The following is a 15,548-nucleotide window of genomic DNA, read 5'->3' on the forward strand; positions in this document are numbered from 1 at the left end:
TATGCTAAAGGCCAGAACCTTTTCCTGCTAATAAAAAAGGTACAGTTGGGCTGGGGATTTAGCTCAGTGGTTTCACTGCCTGCTGTGCAAGCACAAGGACCCAAGTTCGATCCCTGGTACCAAAAAAAAAAAAAAGGTACAGTAGAATGTGTGGGGCCAGGTGTGGTGAAGTACGACTATAATCCCATTACTCAGGAGGCTGAGGCAGGACCATTGTCAGGAGTTCAAAGTCAGCCTGAGCTACACAGCAAGACCTTGTCTCAAACAAAACAAAAGAAAAAACTAAAATCCTGGGGGCCGGGGACTTAGCTCAATGGTTCCAGTGCCTGCCTAGCAAGCGCAAGGTCCCATGTTCAATCCCCAGTACCAAAAAAAAAAGAAAGCTGTGGGGTGAGGATGGGAAGGAGAGACAAATTACAAAAAAAGGTTTCATTTTTCCACAGTATCATTTAATTTTTACCAATGGAAAAAAACATGTTATGCAATTATAAATGTCTGGTTAAAGAATATTTCAAGACACGTAAAACCATACATTTATAATAAAACTTGGGGCTGGGGATTTAGCTCAGTGGCACGGCACCTACCTTGCAAGCCCAAGGTCCTGAGTTTGATCCATGGTACCAAACATATATATATAAACTTTGATGAGATTTCTTTTTTAAAAAAATTAATTTTATTGGTGCATTTAAGGAATACAATATAATGACATTCATCATTTGAAATCTGTACCTTTACATCATCCATCTTGGTTCTTTTTTTTTTTTTTGGTACCAGAGATCGAACTCGGGTCTTTGTGCTTGCGAGGCAGGAAGCAGAACCACTGAGCTAAATCCCCAGCCCTTGGTTCTTATTTTTACCCCATTCCCCTGCCCTACCTTCAACCCCTCCATCCCTCCCTATCTACAAAGACTTTGTTTCCATTTTTTCTTTTTCTCGTATTAATTCCATTCCCTTCTTTCTTTTCCCCTACCCTTCCCATTTCCCTTTCTCCTCTGCACCTTTTCCTCCTATTTCACATTATCTAGTATACCTTTTAGTCCTTATTTACACTTTCAGTTTCTCACACTAGAGAAAACTATTCGGTATTTACATGTGTGTCTTATTATTTCACTTAAGAGTATGGCTACAATATGCATCCATTTAGCTATAAATGTCTCTAGTTTCTCATTCTTTATGGCTGAGTAATACTCCATTTTATTTTTAAAAACCCCACATTTTCTTTCTCCAGTCTCGTTGGTGGGTAACTGGGTTGTTTCCAAGTTTTAGCTATCACGAATTGTGCTGCTATGAACATGGGTGCACATATATCACTGTGGTATGATTCTTTTAATTCTTTTGGGAAGATACCCAGCAGGGGAATAGCTGGGTCAAATGGAATTTCCAATCCTCGTTCTTTGAGGTATCTCCATACTGGTTTCCACAGTGCTTGCACCAGTCTACACTCACTCCCACCAGCAGTGGAAGTAAGGTTCCTCTTCCCCCATATCCCTGCCAGCATTTGTTATTGGTTGATTTCATGATAGCAGCCATTCTTTCTGGGGTGGGGTGGAATCTCAACATTGTTTTCATTTGCATCTCTCAAATGACCAGTGATGTTGAACATTTTTTCTTGTGTTTATTTGCTATTTCTACTTCTTTGTGTGAGAAATGTCTGTTCATTTCATATGCCCATTTTTGGATTGGGTCTTTAAATTTGGGAGGTCTGATTTTTTAAAGTTCTTTATAGAGGTCTAGATAGTAGAACTTTGTCTGTGAGACAGCTGGTGAAAAATTTTTCCCAGATTGTGGGTTGTCTCTTCACACTGTTGGTGGTTCCTCTTGCTGTGCAGAAGCTTTTTAGTAAGAAGAAATCCCACTTGTTGATTGTTTGTGCTAGTTCACGGGCAAATGAGGTTTTGTTCATAAAATCTTTTCCTACACCAATGTCTTCAAGAGTTCTATCTAACCTCTCTTTCAGTTGGTTCAACGTTTCTGTTTTAATATTTAGATCTTTAATCCATTCTGATTTTAGTTTAGTGCATGGTGAGAGATATAGGTCTAGTTTTAATCTTTGGCAAGTTGAAAAGCAGTTTTTCCAGCACCATTTATTAAAAAGGCTATCTTTCCTCCAATGAGGGTGTTTGGCTCCTTTATTGAAGATGAGATGACTGAGTGTGTCTGGAGTTGTTTCTGCATCTTCTAATCTGTTCCACTGGTCTTCAGGTCTGTTTCTTTGCCAGTACCATGCTGTTTTTATCAACATAGCTTTGAAGTATAGTTTCAAGTTGGGGGTTGTAATACCCCCTTGCCATGTCTCTGTTATGAGAATTGCTTTTGCTATTCTGGGTCTCTTCTTGTTCCAAATGAATTTCTGGATTATTTTCTCAAGGTCCATGAAGTACACTGTTGGAATTTCAATTGGGATTCCATTGAATCTATGTAGCAGTTTTGGAAGTATGGCCATTTTCACTATGTTGATTCTTCCTACCCAGGAGCAAGGGATGTCTTTCCATTTTCTGATATTCTCCTCAATCTCTTTTTTCAGAGTGCTATAGTTTTTAGAGTAGAGGTCTGTGATTTCTTTTGTTAGGTTTATTCCTAGGTATTTCGATTTTTTGGATGCTACTGTGAAAGGAATTGATTGTCCCATTTCTCTCTTAGTGAGTCTGTTTCTTGTGCACAGAAAAGCTATTGATTTTTGTGTGTTGACCTTGTATCCAGCTACTTTACTGAATTTGGTTATTAAGTCTAGAAGACTTTTGGTGGAGTTCTGAGGGTCTTCTATAGAGTATCATGTCAGGTGGAAATAATGACAATTTGACTTCTTCATTTCCTATCTTTATTCCTTTTAGTTCTTTCTCTTGTCTGATTGCTGTGGCTAATGTTTCCACAACTATATTAAACAGGAGTGGTGATAGTGGACATCCTGGTCTTGTTCCTGATTTTAATTTGAAGGATTTCAGTTTTTGACCATTTAGTATGTTGGCTGTTGTTTTTCATATATGGCTTTCATCAGATTGAGGTAGAGACAGTCTATCCCAATTTTTTGGTAGAGTTTTTATCATAAATGCATGTTGAATTTTGTCAAATGCTTTTTCTGCATCTACTGAGATGATCATATGGATTTTTTTTCCTTGGCTCTATTAATATAGTGTGTTACATTTATCAACTTGTGTATAATGCACCACCTCTGCATCCCTGGGATGAATCCTACTTGGTCAGGGTGTATGATCTTCTTGATGATCTTCTGCATTTATTTGCCCGTATCTTAGTAAGAATTTTTACCTCTATATTCATTAGTGAGGTTGGCATATAGTTCTCTTTTTCGGTTGGGTCTTTCGCTGCTTTGGGGATCAAGGTGAGGCTTCCAGGGAAGAATTTGAGAGTATTGCTTCCCTTTCAATTTCACTGAAAAGTTTAAACAGTAGTAGCAGTAGTTCCTCTCTAAATGTCTTGTAGAATTCAGTGGTGAAGCCATCCGGACCTAGGCTTTTCTTAGTTGGTAAGTTTTTTATTCCATTTTCAACTTCATTCATTGATATTGGGTCATTTAGAATTTTCAGGTCATCTTCATTCAACTTTGGTAATTCACACGTATCTAGGAATCTGTCCATTTCTTCTGTATTTTCCATCTTATTGGCTTATAGTTTCTCGAAGTACATAATGATGATTCTCTGGATTTCTGCTGGTCTGTTGTAATTTCACCCTTTTCATTCCTAATTGCATGGATTTGGACCTTTTCTTTCCTTTTTCTCATAAGGTTGGCTAAGGGTTTGTCAATTTTGTTTATTCATTCAAAGAACAAACTCTTGGCTTCACTGATTTTTTTGTACTGTTCTCTTAGTCTCCATTGCACTGATTTCTGTCCTGATCTTTAAAATTTCCTCCCTTGTATGAGCTTTGGGTTTGTCCTGCTCTTCTTTTTCTAGAAGCTTGAGGTTCAGCATCAGGTTGTTTAATTGGGCTCGCTCTGTTTTCCTAATATGTGTATTCACTGCTATGAATTTCCCTCGTAAGACTGCTTTCATCATGTCCCACAGATTCCGATATGTTGTACTGGCATTGTCATTTAATTGAAGGAATTCTCTGATTTCTTTAATCTCCTCTGTGACTCATTGGTTATTCAGAAGTGTATGGTTCAATTTCCACGTGTTTATGTAATTTTTGTGGTTTCTTTTGCTATTGATCTCCAATTTCATCGCACTGTGGTCTGATAATATACAGGGAATAACTTCAATTCCTTTACACTTAAATATGTTGAGCAAGTATGTGGTCTATTTTAGAGAATGACCCATGTGCAGCTGAAAAGAATGTGTATTCTGATTTTGTGGGGTAGAACACTCTGTAAACATGTTAAGTTCATTTGTTTAAGAGTTTGAGTTCTAATATTTCGTTGTTTATTTTTTTGTCTAGTTGAGCTATCTGTTTGTGACAGTGGGGTACTGAGGTCCCCCAGTACTATCGTATTAGTGCTTATTTGTTTTATATAGTTGGACACACTAGTCTTTGGCGCATATATACTAATTGTCATCTTTTCCTCTTGGAGTGTTCCCTTTACAAGGATGTAGTGTCCTTCTTTGTCTCTCTTAATCAGTGTTGGTTTGAAATCCACTTGATCTGCAAAAAGGATAGCTACTCCTGCTTTTTTTTTGGTTCCTGTAGCACGGAGTATTGTTTTCCACCCTTTAACTTTCAGTCTATGAGTTTCTTTTTGAATTAAGTGTTTTTTGCATGCAGCATATTGTTGGATCTTGCTTATTGACCCATTCTGCCAGTCTGTTTCCTTTGATTGGTGAAATGAGACCATTAACATTGATGTTTATAACTGATACATATTGACTTATCATTGTCATGACTTTTTTTTGTGTTGGGTTCTCCTCCTTTGCATTCAATTTCTTGTCATGCCCAATGGATTCATTCTGCAGGGCTTCCTGGGGTTGTGATCTTCGTTGTCTTTTCCTAGGATATTGTTTAAAATTTTCTTGAGTGCTGGTTTCTTTGAGGTAGATATAAACACCAACAGAACAGAAAAATTGCTAATGATTACTTCAGTGAGGTGATTAAAAGTAGAACCTTTGTTTTCTAGCCCTGAAACAAAACCCAAATAAATCTGATATGTATATATCAGATATAAATGATTAAATAGCAAATATTTTCCACATTAATATGGCTTATATTTTTCTATAAAGCAATCATATTTGTTAAAAATTAAGTGAGGCAGGTAATTTTATTTATGTATGTGTACCTAAAATATTGAAAACCGGGACTTAGGCAGATATTTGTATATTCATGTTCAAAGCAACATTATTTACAATAGATAAAAGATGGAAGCAACTCAAGTGTTTATTAATGGAGAAACTATAGTATACATATGCAATGGAATATAAATCACTTTTAATAGGTAGGAAATTCTGAGCCTTAAGAAGTCATAATGACAAGTGAAATGAGCCAGTGACAAAAAGTACAAATATTATATAATTCCACCTATATGAAGAACCCAGAGTGGTCAAATTAATGGAGACAGAAAGAACTGTTTGAGGCTGGAATGGACAGGAAACGAGGACTTATTATTTAATAAAAACATTTTCAACACGGGAAGATCTAAAAATTCTGAATGGGGTGGCAATGATGGCTTTCAACCATGTGACTATGCAGTGGACCCTCATGTTATAACTGTACTGACACACGAACTTGGGTTAATTAGCTTAATGGATCCAATTCTGCCTCTTGTTATCTATAGCATGTGCCCAAGTAAACACCCAGATCTCAGCTATACTGACTCACAACCAACTTGAGTTACAACCATCCCTCAGGAACCAAGTGGGTGTGTAAGTCAAGGGTGCACTGTACTTAATGCCATCGAACTATATACATAAAAATGGTTTAAATGGTAAATTTTCTTTTATGTATGTTTTATCACAACAAAAGCAAATGAAAGAGAATATTTAATTCCTTCTTCCTAGAAGTGATCAGTCTGCATACTGAGAACCCTGTATTATATTGGCAGCAATTCTGGTAATTATAAAATGAAAACTATCTCCAAACCTTATTAATCAATGAGTTGAATTCCATTAGTCTACAGTCCTTTCTCAGGTCATCTTTCGGCTTACACATCATAATGTAGAACTTTCCATCTGATCCTTTTAAAGAGATCTTCTTTGGTTTTTGAAGAGAAGGAAGAATTTCCACCTAAATAAGGATAAGTTTGAAGGCCAAAATTCTTTTGTTTAAATGTCTCCATATTATAAATATTACTTATATAACATAATAAAAGAAAACAATAACCTATATTATGTAGTAAATCTATATTTTAACAATTTCTTTTCATTATCTAGGATCTAAAAACAAAATGGTTACCTATAAATCATATTTTTATCCTTTTGGAATGGGTCTGAGGTAAAAAGATTAATCAGCAAAACAAGTACTTATACACGCAAATTGAAGCAATTCCCTTTAAAATAGTGTTAATATTTAAGATTTTTGAAATAGCTAAGATTTCTGAAGGATCTTTTTTCAGACTGTCTGTTTTTATTTGTTGTTTTTTTTTTTTGGTACCAGGGATCGAACTTGGGTCCTTGCACTTGCTCAGCAGGCGGCGAAACCACTGAACTAAATCCCCGGCCCAGATTCTCTGGTTTTTTTTGGTACTGGGGATTGAACTCGGATCCTTGCAGTGCTTGCGCAGCAGGCAGCGAAACCACTGAGCTAAATCCCTGGCCCCAGACTCTGTTTTTAATGTAAGAACTAATCATCTGCTGAAAATAATTTGACTTTTGAAAAGAAAAAGGACTTCCCCCAAATCAAGTCTACCTAATGAGGTAAGGAAATAAGATGAACAATATTGCCTAAGTTAAAGACAAACCATGATAATCATAATTAATAATAACTCATTGTGGTTGGATAGGTGGCTGTGAATAAAACTACTAGGAAACATACAGAGCTTTTAAAAGTACTTATTTAGAAAAAATGCTCTAGTACATTTCTTTTAAAATAATCATATGGGCTGGGCTTGGTGGTGCATGCCAATAATCCCAGCACTTGAGAGGAAGGAAGGGCAGAAGGATCAGCATGAGTTTGAGGCCAGCCTAGATTACACAGTGTGAGCTGAAGACCAGCCTGAAGTACACAGCAAACCCTGTCTCAAAAGAAAACCCCATACATTTAAAGCCACATTTCACACTTAAAAAAAAAAAAAAATCAAGCTCTTACTAGCTGAATTTCACTTCTTCCCAAGAAGCAAACAAAATTTGTATTTTATTTTTTCTCTTTTCCATTTTTAGGACAAAAGAGAATAGGGAAAAATTAAATTGTAAAAACAAATAAGGATTAGTTATATTAAAACAATATGAGCATGTGGAAAAAAACAGTATTGAGCCAACCATAGAATTTTCTTCACTGAATTTTCTACCATCAGTACAAATGAGTTTCACTTTTCTGTATTTCTAGTCTTTTTTCTTTGCAAATAAAATTCATTTAGATTCTTAACCTGACTTGAAGTTTTTAACTAAATTTTAATATTATAGTTATTGACACATAAAACTATAGCTTACCATATCATCAAAACCTGCAATATAGGCCCAATGCCCAGGAAATGGGTCATGATTAGCATGGGCACCTGGAATTGATGGAAGAGTAGGTATCATGACTGACTGCAAAGGAATAAGGATTTCACTGAATGTTGTTTCCTCTACCAGTTTTTTAAGCATTTTAAAATGAGTGCTCATGCTTAATGTGGAACTACTTCCATCAACCTGAAAAAAAGAAAACAGTATATTTCAATTTATCTTTGTTTGCCTTGAATTACAACACACTGAACCCCAATAAACATTTCATCTTTACACTACCTTAATTACAAGGATTCAGCAGTATATAGTTTTTAAAGTCTTTCACTCTTACCCCAACTGGGGATTGAACCCAGGGCATTTTCACGGAGTTATATTCCCAGCTTTTTAAGTTCTCTTTTACCCATCAATAATAGCATTTATATCATAGGACTGTGTAATGACAAAAGGACATAACTGTGGTCTATGATCTATTATCAGACATTAGAAAATCCAAAAAGACCAATAAGTAAAATTACTTTTTGGGGTGGTATCAAATCTCATTCTGCTAAATTTCTCATTTAGTATAAAGATCATGCATTTTACTGCAGAAAGAGCTATGTGTTTGGTTAAGGGCTACTCCAACAGATTGCAGTTAATAGTAATATCCAATACAAAGTATATGCACCCTTAAAAATCTGAATTCCTAAGTGTAGTTTGCCATGAAAATTTCAGATAAAAAACTGGAAACCTGTACATGTACTGCACTTGTGACAGTGCCAGGCCATCATCATAACACTATTTTTGATAATGTCAAATTTATTAGAGGTCAAAGAGAATTAATGGAGACAGTAAAAGTAGATGGCCCCCTTTAAAATCTGCTTATTCATAAAAAGTGAGAAACAGGGTAACCTGTATACACATATATATATATTTTTAAATCTAGAAACAGTTACTAGATTGTGAATATTTGTCAAGAGAAACCTGGCTATTCACCTTATAAAGAGTCTCTCCACGGCTGGGGATTTAGCTCAGTGGCACTGTGCCTGCCTTCCAAGTGCAAGGTCCTGAGTTTGATCCCTGGTACCAGAAAAAAACCCCAAAACAAAAAACTAACAAATTGCATCACATTAGGGCACAGATTTAGCTCAGTGGAGCCGCGCCTGCCTCGCAAGCCAAAGGTTCTGAGTTCAATCCCTGGTGGTGGTGTGTGTGTGGGGTCTCTCCATACATCTTCACCCTAAGTTGCCCAGGCTGACCTCAAACTTGTGATTCTCACACCTCAACCTTCTAAGTAGCTTGGATTATGGGTATGTGCCACTGTCTCGCTGTATCTGTCAGACATTTCAGGGTTTTTCCCCAATTCCTTAGGTAGAGATAATAAGTCACTCCTGTAACCATGTTCCTCCTTCGTAAGTCTACCAGAAATAGTACTTATTACTCTATCTGCTTAGCTGTGAATAAGCTTGAATACTTCAAGGCAGGAAAATGTCTTTTTGGTTTTTTGTACCAGGGATCGAACTCGGGTTGCGAGGCAGACGGCGGAATCACTGAGCTAAATCCCTGGCCACTAGGAAAATATGTCTTAATCATTATTTTTCCTTAGTAGCAGCACAGTGCTTGTCCCTTCATAAGTACTGAAATACATACTGAAAGAATGAAAACCAAAACCGCAATCTTCTATCACATAAGCAGGTTAATGTATATGTTTTCAAAGTTTAAAGATATAGCAGAAAATAACTGGAGGCTATTTTAAATAATTGAATATTTTATACATGTATTTTTATGATTTAGGGTTAGAAAAGTTTAAAAAATCTTTATTAAGATAAATCATATAGGGGGTGGGATTGTAGCAAAGTAGTAGAGAACTTGCCTACCTTGCACAAGACCCTGGGTTTGATCCCCCAGCCCTTTCCAACAAAATAAAACAAAATAAAATTTTTTAAAATAAAAAAAAAATCATATACATTTAAAGTATACAATTCGAGGGCTGGGGATTTAGCTCAGTGGTTCTGCCGCCTGCCTTGCAAGCGCAAGGTCCAGAGTTAGATCCCAGGTACCAAAAAAAAAAAAGGATGCAATCTGATACATCTTGATATATATACCTATGTATTTTAGAATTTTAATTTAATCAACCAAAAGAAAGAAAAACAGCTGAAATCATGTTTTATAAAAAAATTATTCAATGCTAGTCTGTATGCAATAAAGATCTACGGTAGTACCGATTTGTTGCACAATTCTAGAAGCTTGTCAGTTAGACGAGTTGCATCTCCGACAAATTTTTCTAAAGATTTTTTCATCTGGATAGCTTTATTTAGGATTTCCTTGCATCTGTTCACACGCATGGGATACGAGGACTGTCATAAAAGAAGAGTTAAGTGAAATTGTATATAAGACTTTTAGAAAAATTGAAAATGTGAATGACAAAAAGCAAACTTAAGGGCCAGGGATTTAGCTCAGTGGCTTTGCAGCCTGCTGTGCAAGTGCAAGGACCCAAGTTTGATCCCCTGTACCAAAAAAAAAAAAAGCAAACTTAAAAAGTACTTGTAATGGGAGTTAATACTGATACAAATTTCTTGGAAATCAACTTGGTTATACCACCAAGAGCCACAAAAATGTTACTATCCTAAAAGCTGATGAATTCTCTTCTTGGGATTCACACTGAAAAAATAATGAGAAATGTGGAAAAATATAGATATGTCTACAAGTGCTACAAGAGCAAAAAAACCAAATAGTCTAATGACCAACTAAATAACTGAAGTTATTTTGGAATTTTACATAATTACTAAAAATGTATCTTCAAAGAATATTTGATATCATGGAAATATCTTAAGTGAAAAATACAAAATTTTTTTTTTTTTTTGCAGCACTGGGGATCGAACTCAGGACCCTGTGCTTGCAAGGCAGGTGTGGTGCCACTGAGCTAAATCCCCGGCTGACAAAATTATATTTCAATGTAATTAAAATTTAGTGTGAAAACATGCTTAGAATATATTCATACAACAGTTACAACAAAGTATTTATGAAAAGTAGAGGGCATAAATTTTAATTTTAAATCTCTATATTTTCTAAATTCTCTAAAATATTTATTTTATACATTCCCACTAGTAATACAATAATTCTTTTAGTACTGCTAGTTTAGTTACTTTAGATTAAAATTCTTGGAAAAAATAGGTTACTACAATAGTTTACTAGACTTCATAAAGAAAACGTTTAATTTTTTATCTTAAATATACTAGTCACAAAAAAATTTATATATATATATGTCATTTTACTTCCTATGGAATCTCTCAATACTAAAATGAGGTATAATGCCATAATTTCTTTATAAAAAGTATTTAAATTATTCATCAAATATGGACCAGAAACCCTCCAACTTTCATCCTTCTATCAGCATTAAATAATCAATGTCACATAAAATGGTAAGAGACATTCTGGTGATTAATATGTTACCTTTGACACAGCTGTCATCATCCACATTGCTTGCTGAGGATAGGCCAGAAACACTTTGGCTACTATTTCCATCAAGACAACAAAAACTTCATCATAGGAATGACAAATTCGAGAGATCAATTGTGAAAAAGCAGTCAAAAATTGATATGGAGCTAACTGATTTGTGTGCTCTGTGATAACCTTATTTATTTTAGCCAAGTCATTTCTCATTTGTACACGATCAGAACGGCCAGCTAGAAAAAAAAAAAAATTTTTTAAACCGAAAAAAACTCAGTAATATCAGATCATTTCACAGAAGAAAAATGATAGGTATGTATCAGGCTCTCACTATATAGCTCAGGCTGGCTTCAAACTCATGATCCTCCTGGTTCATCCTCCCAAGTGCTGGGATTACAGGCAACTGCCAACAGACCTAGCAAAATTCTTTTATTTTATTTTTTAATTAAAAAAACTTCTAGCCAGGGGTGGTAGTGCACATCTGTAATCCCTGCACTCTGAAAGCTGAGGCAAGAGGATTGCCATGAGTTTGAGGACAGCCTGAACTACATAGGAAGACTGCTGCACCCAAAAAAATGATTAGTATGTGTTTGCAGTACATAATGATTACGTTCATCATGGGGAGTATTGTATGTAACACATCTTAATTTTTTTTACTTCCCCTTCTTTTCCTGTCCATATTCTCAAAACTGTTTTAATGGCTTTAAAATTTATTATTTCCATGTCCAAAGCTATGTAGCACGGGCCAATTTGTGAAGAGACAGATGTCCCTGTACAAGTAGAAAAAAGGGTCAAAAGTCATTAATTTTCACCAGCCATTGTAATTTTTAGGGTACATTATTTGCTTAAACATCTTTTAATATACTTTATATTCAAACTTGCAAACAAAGCTTTTGTACATAGCGAGAGGAGGAGGTTTAAGGGGGCAATGGGATAAAATAAAACTTATTAAAAAAAAAGTCCTTGCAAACCCTGAATTGTACCTACTTTACAATTTATCTTTCCATTTCCTTTTTCATATTCACAGAGCATTTTAAAAATAAAATTCATCATTAACTTTTAGTAAATTAGATTATCAAGCCAACATTCACTACTTTTAGTAAAGTAGACTGTCAAAGCTAGGACTTTATACCAAAGTTACAATTCTTCCTATTCCCTTAAAATTTTTACAGGAAGAGTTATACCTTTTTCCCATTCGAATGCCTTAGCACCAAAATCAAGCCATAGTGATAACATTCGTGGCATCGACTGATATATAAATTGATTTCCATACTGTAGTGATCTGTAATTGTATAGATAAGAAATATTAGTAGCATACTGGTCATTTTTATGTTATATGAATTAAAACTTAAGGACAAGCTAACAGTTTACTTATATATAGTCTTCTGACAAGCATGGTGTCAATGTTCCAAGTAGAAGTTATTTTTGATGTCTCTCTCCTTTTTTTCTTCTATTTTTTTTTTGTTTTTTAGAGATAGGGTATCGCTATGTAATTCAGGCTAGCCTTGAACTCACTATGTAGCCTAGGCTGGCCTTGAACTCGTGGTGAACTTCCTGTCTCAGCCTCCCAAGTGCTATGATTACAGGCGTGCACCATCACACTTGGCAATATTCTTAGATCTACATGGCCTCTATCAAAAATTATACAAGGTCAGAGCTAGTTAACATCCTGTCAATTCTTTAAAATTGTCCTTATGGTCTGTGCCTTCATTTGTATTTCATGGCCATAAGATTAGGTCAGGTCCATAATTATTTTTTCTTGGAAATTATAATAACTTAGTCACTCCAATTCCTCATTTCTTCCCTTCAATAGATAATGGACTAATGTTCCTCAAATTTAAGCTTATCATGCTTTCCCTTATTCAAAAATAGGAACTGACAACCTAGAGTTTGGACTATATGAAATAATGCTGGGGTATCAAATATTCACAGTGTAGTTTCTCTGTAATTTTCCAATCTTCTTCTCATTATTCACCAGTACATACCTTTCATCAATCATAGTTTCTTTACCATCCTGTGAGAAAACCATTCAATCTTGTTTCTTTTAAAATCTGTCAAGTTACTAATGTTCTCTCCTTACTGTAACTTTTTTGAAGTCTGGTCATTTTATCAAAAAGAAGGTTTTATTGTGTAAAATAGACATAACAAAATTTACTATCTTTACTACTTTTAGACATACAGTTCAGTTGTATATTCACAGTTATATGTTCATATTCTTACACAACCATCAACTCTACCCATCTTTAGAATTTTTCCTCCTCCTAAACTGAAACTTGATACTCATTAAACACTAACTCTCCATTCCTCTCTTCCTTCAACCTGACAATCATTCTGTTCTGTCTCTATGATTCTGACTAATCTAGGTACCTCACATAAGTGGAATCACACAGTGTTTGTATTTTTGTGACTGGCTTATCTCACTTAGCATAACGTCCTTTGATTCATTCATGTTATAGCATGTATCAGAATGTCTTCCTTTGAGATAATATCTTATTATATAGCTATATCATACTTCACTTATCCATCCATCCCTTGATGGACAACACTTGGGTTGCTTCCAACTTTTAGCTACTGTGAATAACGCTGCTGTGACTATGAGCATATGAGTATCTTTTTATACCCTGTAGGAAGAGTTTATGACAGAGAACTACATCTGCTTTTCTGTAGCTATAAAAGAATGGGAGTTGGGTATGGTAATACATGCCTATAATCTCAGCTACTGGGTGGGGAGATGGAGGCAGGAAGCTTGCAAGTCTTAGCCTAGCATGAGCAACTTAGCAAGACCCTGCCTCAAAATGAAAATCCTCAACCCTTGTTTATTCTGAGACAGGTCTAAGTAAGTTGCCCAGGCTGGTTTTGAACTTGTGATCATCCTGCCTTAGCCTCCTCAGTAGCTGCAATAACAGCTATTCATCACTGTTTAGTGCCACTGGACTTTGGATAGATTGTATTGAATGTATAAAGTACTGGGTAATATGAACACTAATTCTTTGAATTAATGAACACAGGATATCTTTCTATTTATATATGTCATCTTCAAAGTCTTTAACCAATGTTTTCAGCCTACATGTCTTTTGCCTCCTTTGTCAATCTTTTTTTCCTAAATATTTTACTTTTTCTGTAGCTATTATAAATGGGATTTTTTGCTTGGTTTCTTTTGTATATAGTTAATTATTAGTATATAAAATTGCTACTAGTTTTGTATACTGATCTTAATCCTATAACTAAATTAATTTATCATTTCTAACAGACTTTTGTTAGTTTTTAGGGCTTTTAATAAACATGATTATTTCATTTGCAACCAGACTTCTTTTCCATTTGGATTCCTTTTTATTTCCTTTTCTTGTCTAATTGCTCTGACTAGGATTGCTAGTATTCTAAATCCTTGTTTTGTTCCTGATCTTAGAGGAAAAGCTCTGAATTCTTGTCTGCTGAGCATGAAGCTAGCTATGGTTTTGATATATATGGTCTTTACTGTGTTGAAATTCTTTCCTTCTGTCCCTGAATTCTTTTAAGTTTTTATCATGAAAAGTTATTGAAATTTGTCACTTTTTCTTTTTTTTTTTGTACCAGGGATTGAACTCGGAACCTTACACTTGTGAGGCAGGTGGTGGAACCACTGAGGTAAATCCCCAGCCCACTTTTTCTGTTTTTATTGAAACAATAGCATGGTTTTTATCTTTCATTCTGTTAATATAGTATATAACATTTATAAATGTGCATATGTTGAACCATCCCTGAATCTTTGCTCAAATTCCACTTATCATGATCAATTCAATTCTTTTAATGTGTAGTTGAATTTGATTTGTTAGTGTATATTTTGCATGAGGCCTAGTATGAACGTAGTACAAAGAAACTTTTTTTCTTTTTAATTTTTTTGGGGGTGATGGAGATTAACCCAGGACCTTCACACTGAGCTATATCCCTAGTTCCCCTTGCTTATTTTTCAGACAAGGTCTTCCAAAGTCACTAAAATGCTCAGGTTAGGCTGAAACTAATGACCCTCCTGCCTTAGCCTCCCAGAGTGCTGGGATCTTTTTAACTTTAACTGATACACAAAAAGAGACAAACTTTTCTTTTCAAACCATAAAGCTAGTAGCTTGAGCTTTGATCTCAGATATACCCAAAGTCAATGACTGCTGGATTTGTCTGGTTCACTTCTGGTATCTTGCTAACATTAGAAAGATATTTCTGGTATTTACATTATTTTGGTATCTACTCATATATTCTATAATGTATCATTATTTACATGTTTTCTGTACTTAAGGGTTTCTCCCTAGTTAAATATTAGCTCAGGTAAAAGTGAACAGGAAGGGTAAAGAGACAGACTTCAATGAAGGAGGCAGCAAGTGGTGCTTTTCCCTGAGCCCTAACTCACTGTGTGGGAAGGGAGATTTGAACCTGCAGATGCACTGTGACTAATAGTGACCCCAGAGGCCTCCACAGACAAACAGACCAGTGGAATGGAGCAGTGGACACAGCAGACTGCAGTGGCTGGTAAATTATTCAGATTTAGACGTTCTCCAGGAGAGGGTGATTGGCCGGTGGAGATCTCAGAGAGGGCCCAATTAAGATTGG

General features: G+C 35.4%; 1 protein-coding gene across 4 annotated transcripts in view; it reads right to left on the reverse strand.

Annotated features, from left to right (window-relative positions):
* Positions 1 to 15,548, reverse strand: part of Atr (ATR checkpoint kinase) — a 120,952-nt gene that overhangs the window by 15,307 nt on the left and 90,097 nt on the right. For 3 of the 4 annotated variants that reach the window (XM_021252588.2, XM_087186280.1, XM_004834379.4), the window contains 5 exons: positions 12,155 to 12,252; positions 10,974 to 11,206; positions 9,743 to 9,877; positions 7,530 to 7,730; positions 6,025 to 6,168 (listed from right to left, as the gene is read on the reverse strand). In XM_021252588.2, the coding sequence (XP_021108247.2) occupies positions 6,025 to 6,168; positions 7,530 to 7,730; positions 9,743 to 9,877; positions 10,974 to 11,206; positions 12,155 to 12,252 (811 nt within the window). The remainder of the gene's footprint in view (positions 1 to 6,024; positions 6,169 to 7,529; positions 7,731 to 9,742; positions 9,878 to 10,973; positions 11,207 to 12,154; positions 12,253 to 15,548) is intronic. The other variant, XM_021252598.2, reaches the window with a different exon arrangement.

The sequence above is a fragment of the Heterocephalus glaber genome, unplaced genomic scaffold (genome assembly GCF_053883595.1).
Source record: "Heterocephalus glaber isolate CG9 unplaced genomic scaffold, H.glaber_assembly_v1.0 deba00001504, whole genome shotgun sequence".
Lineage (NCBI taxonomy): Eukaryota > Metazoa > Chordata > Mammalia > Rodentia > Bathyergidae > Heterocephalus > Heterocephalus glaber.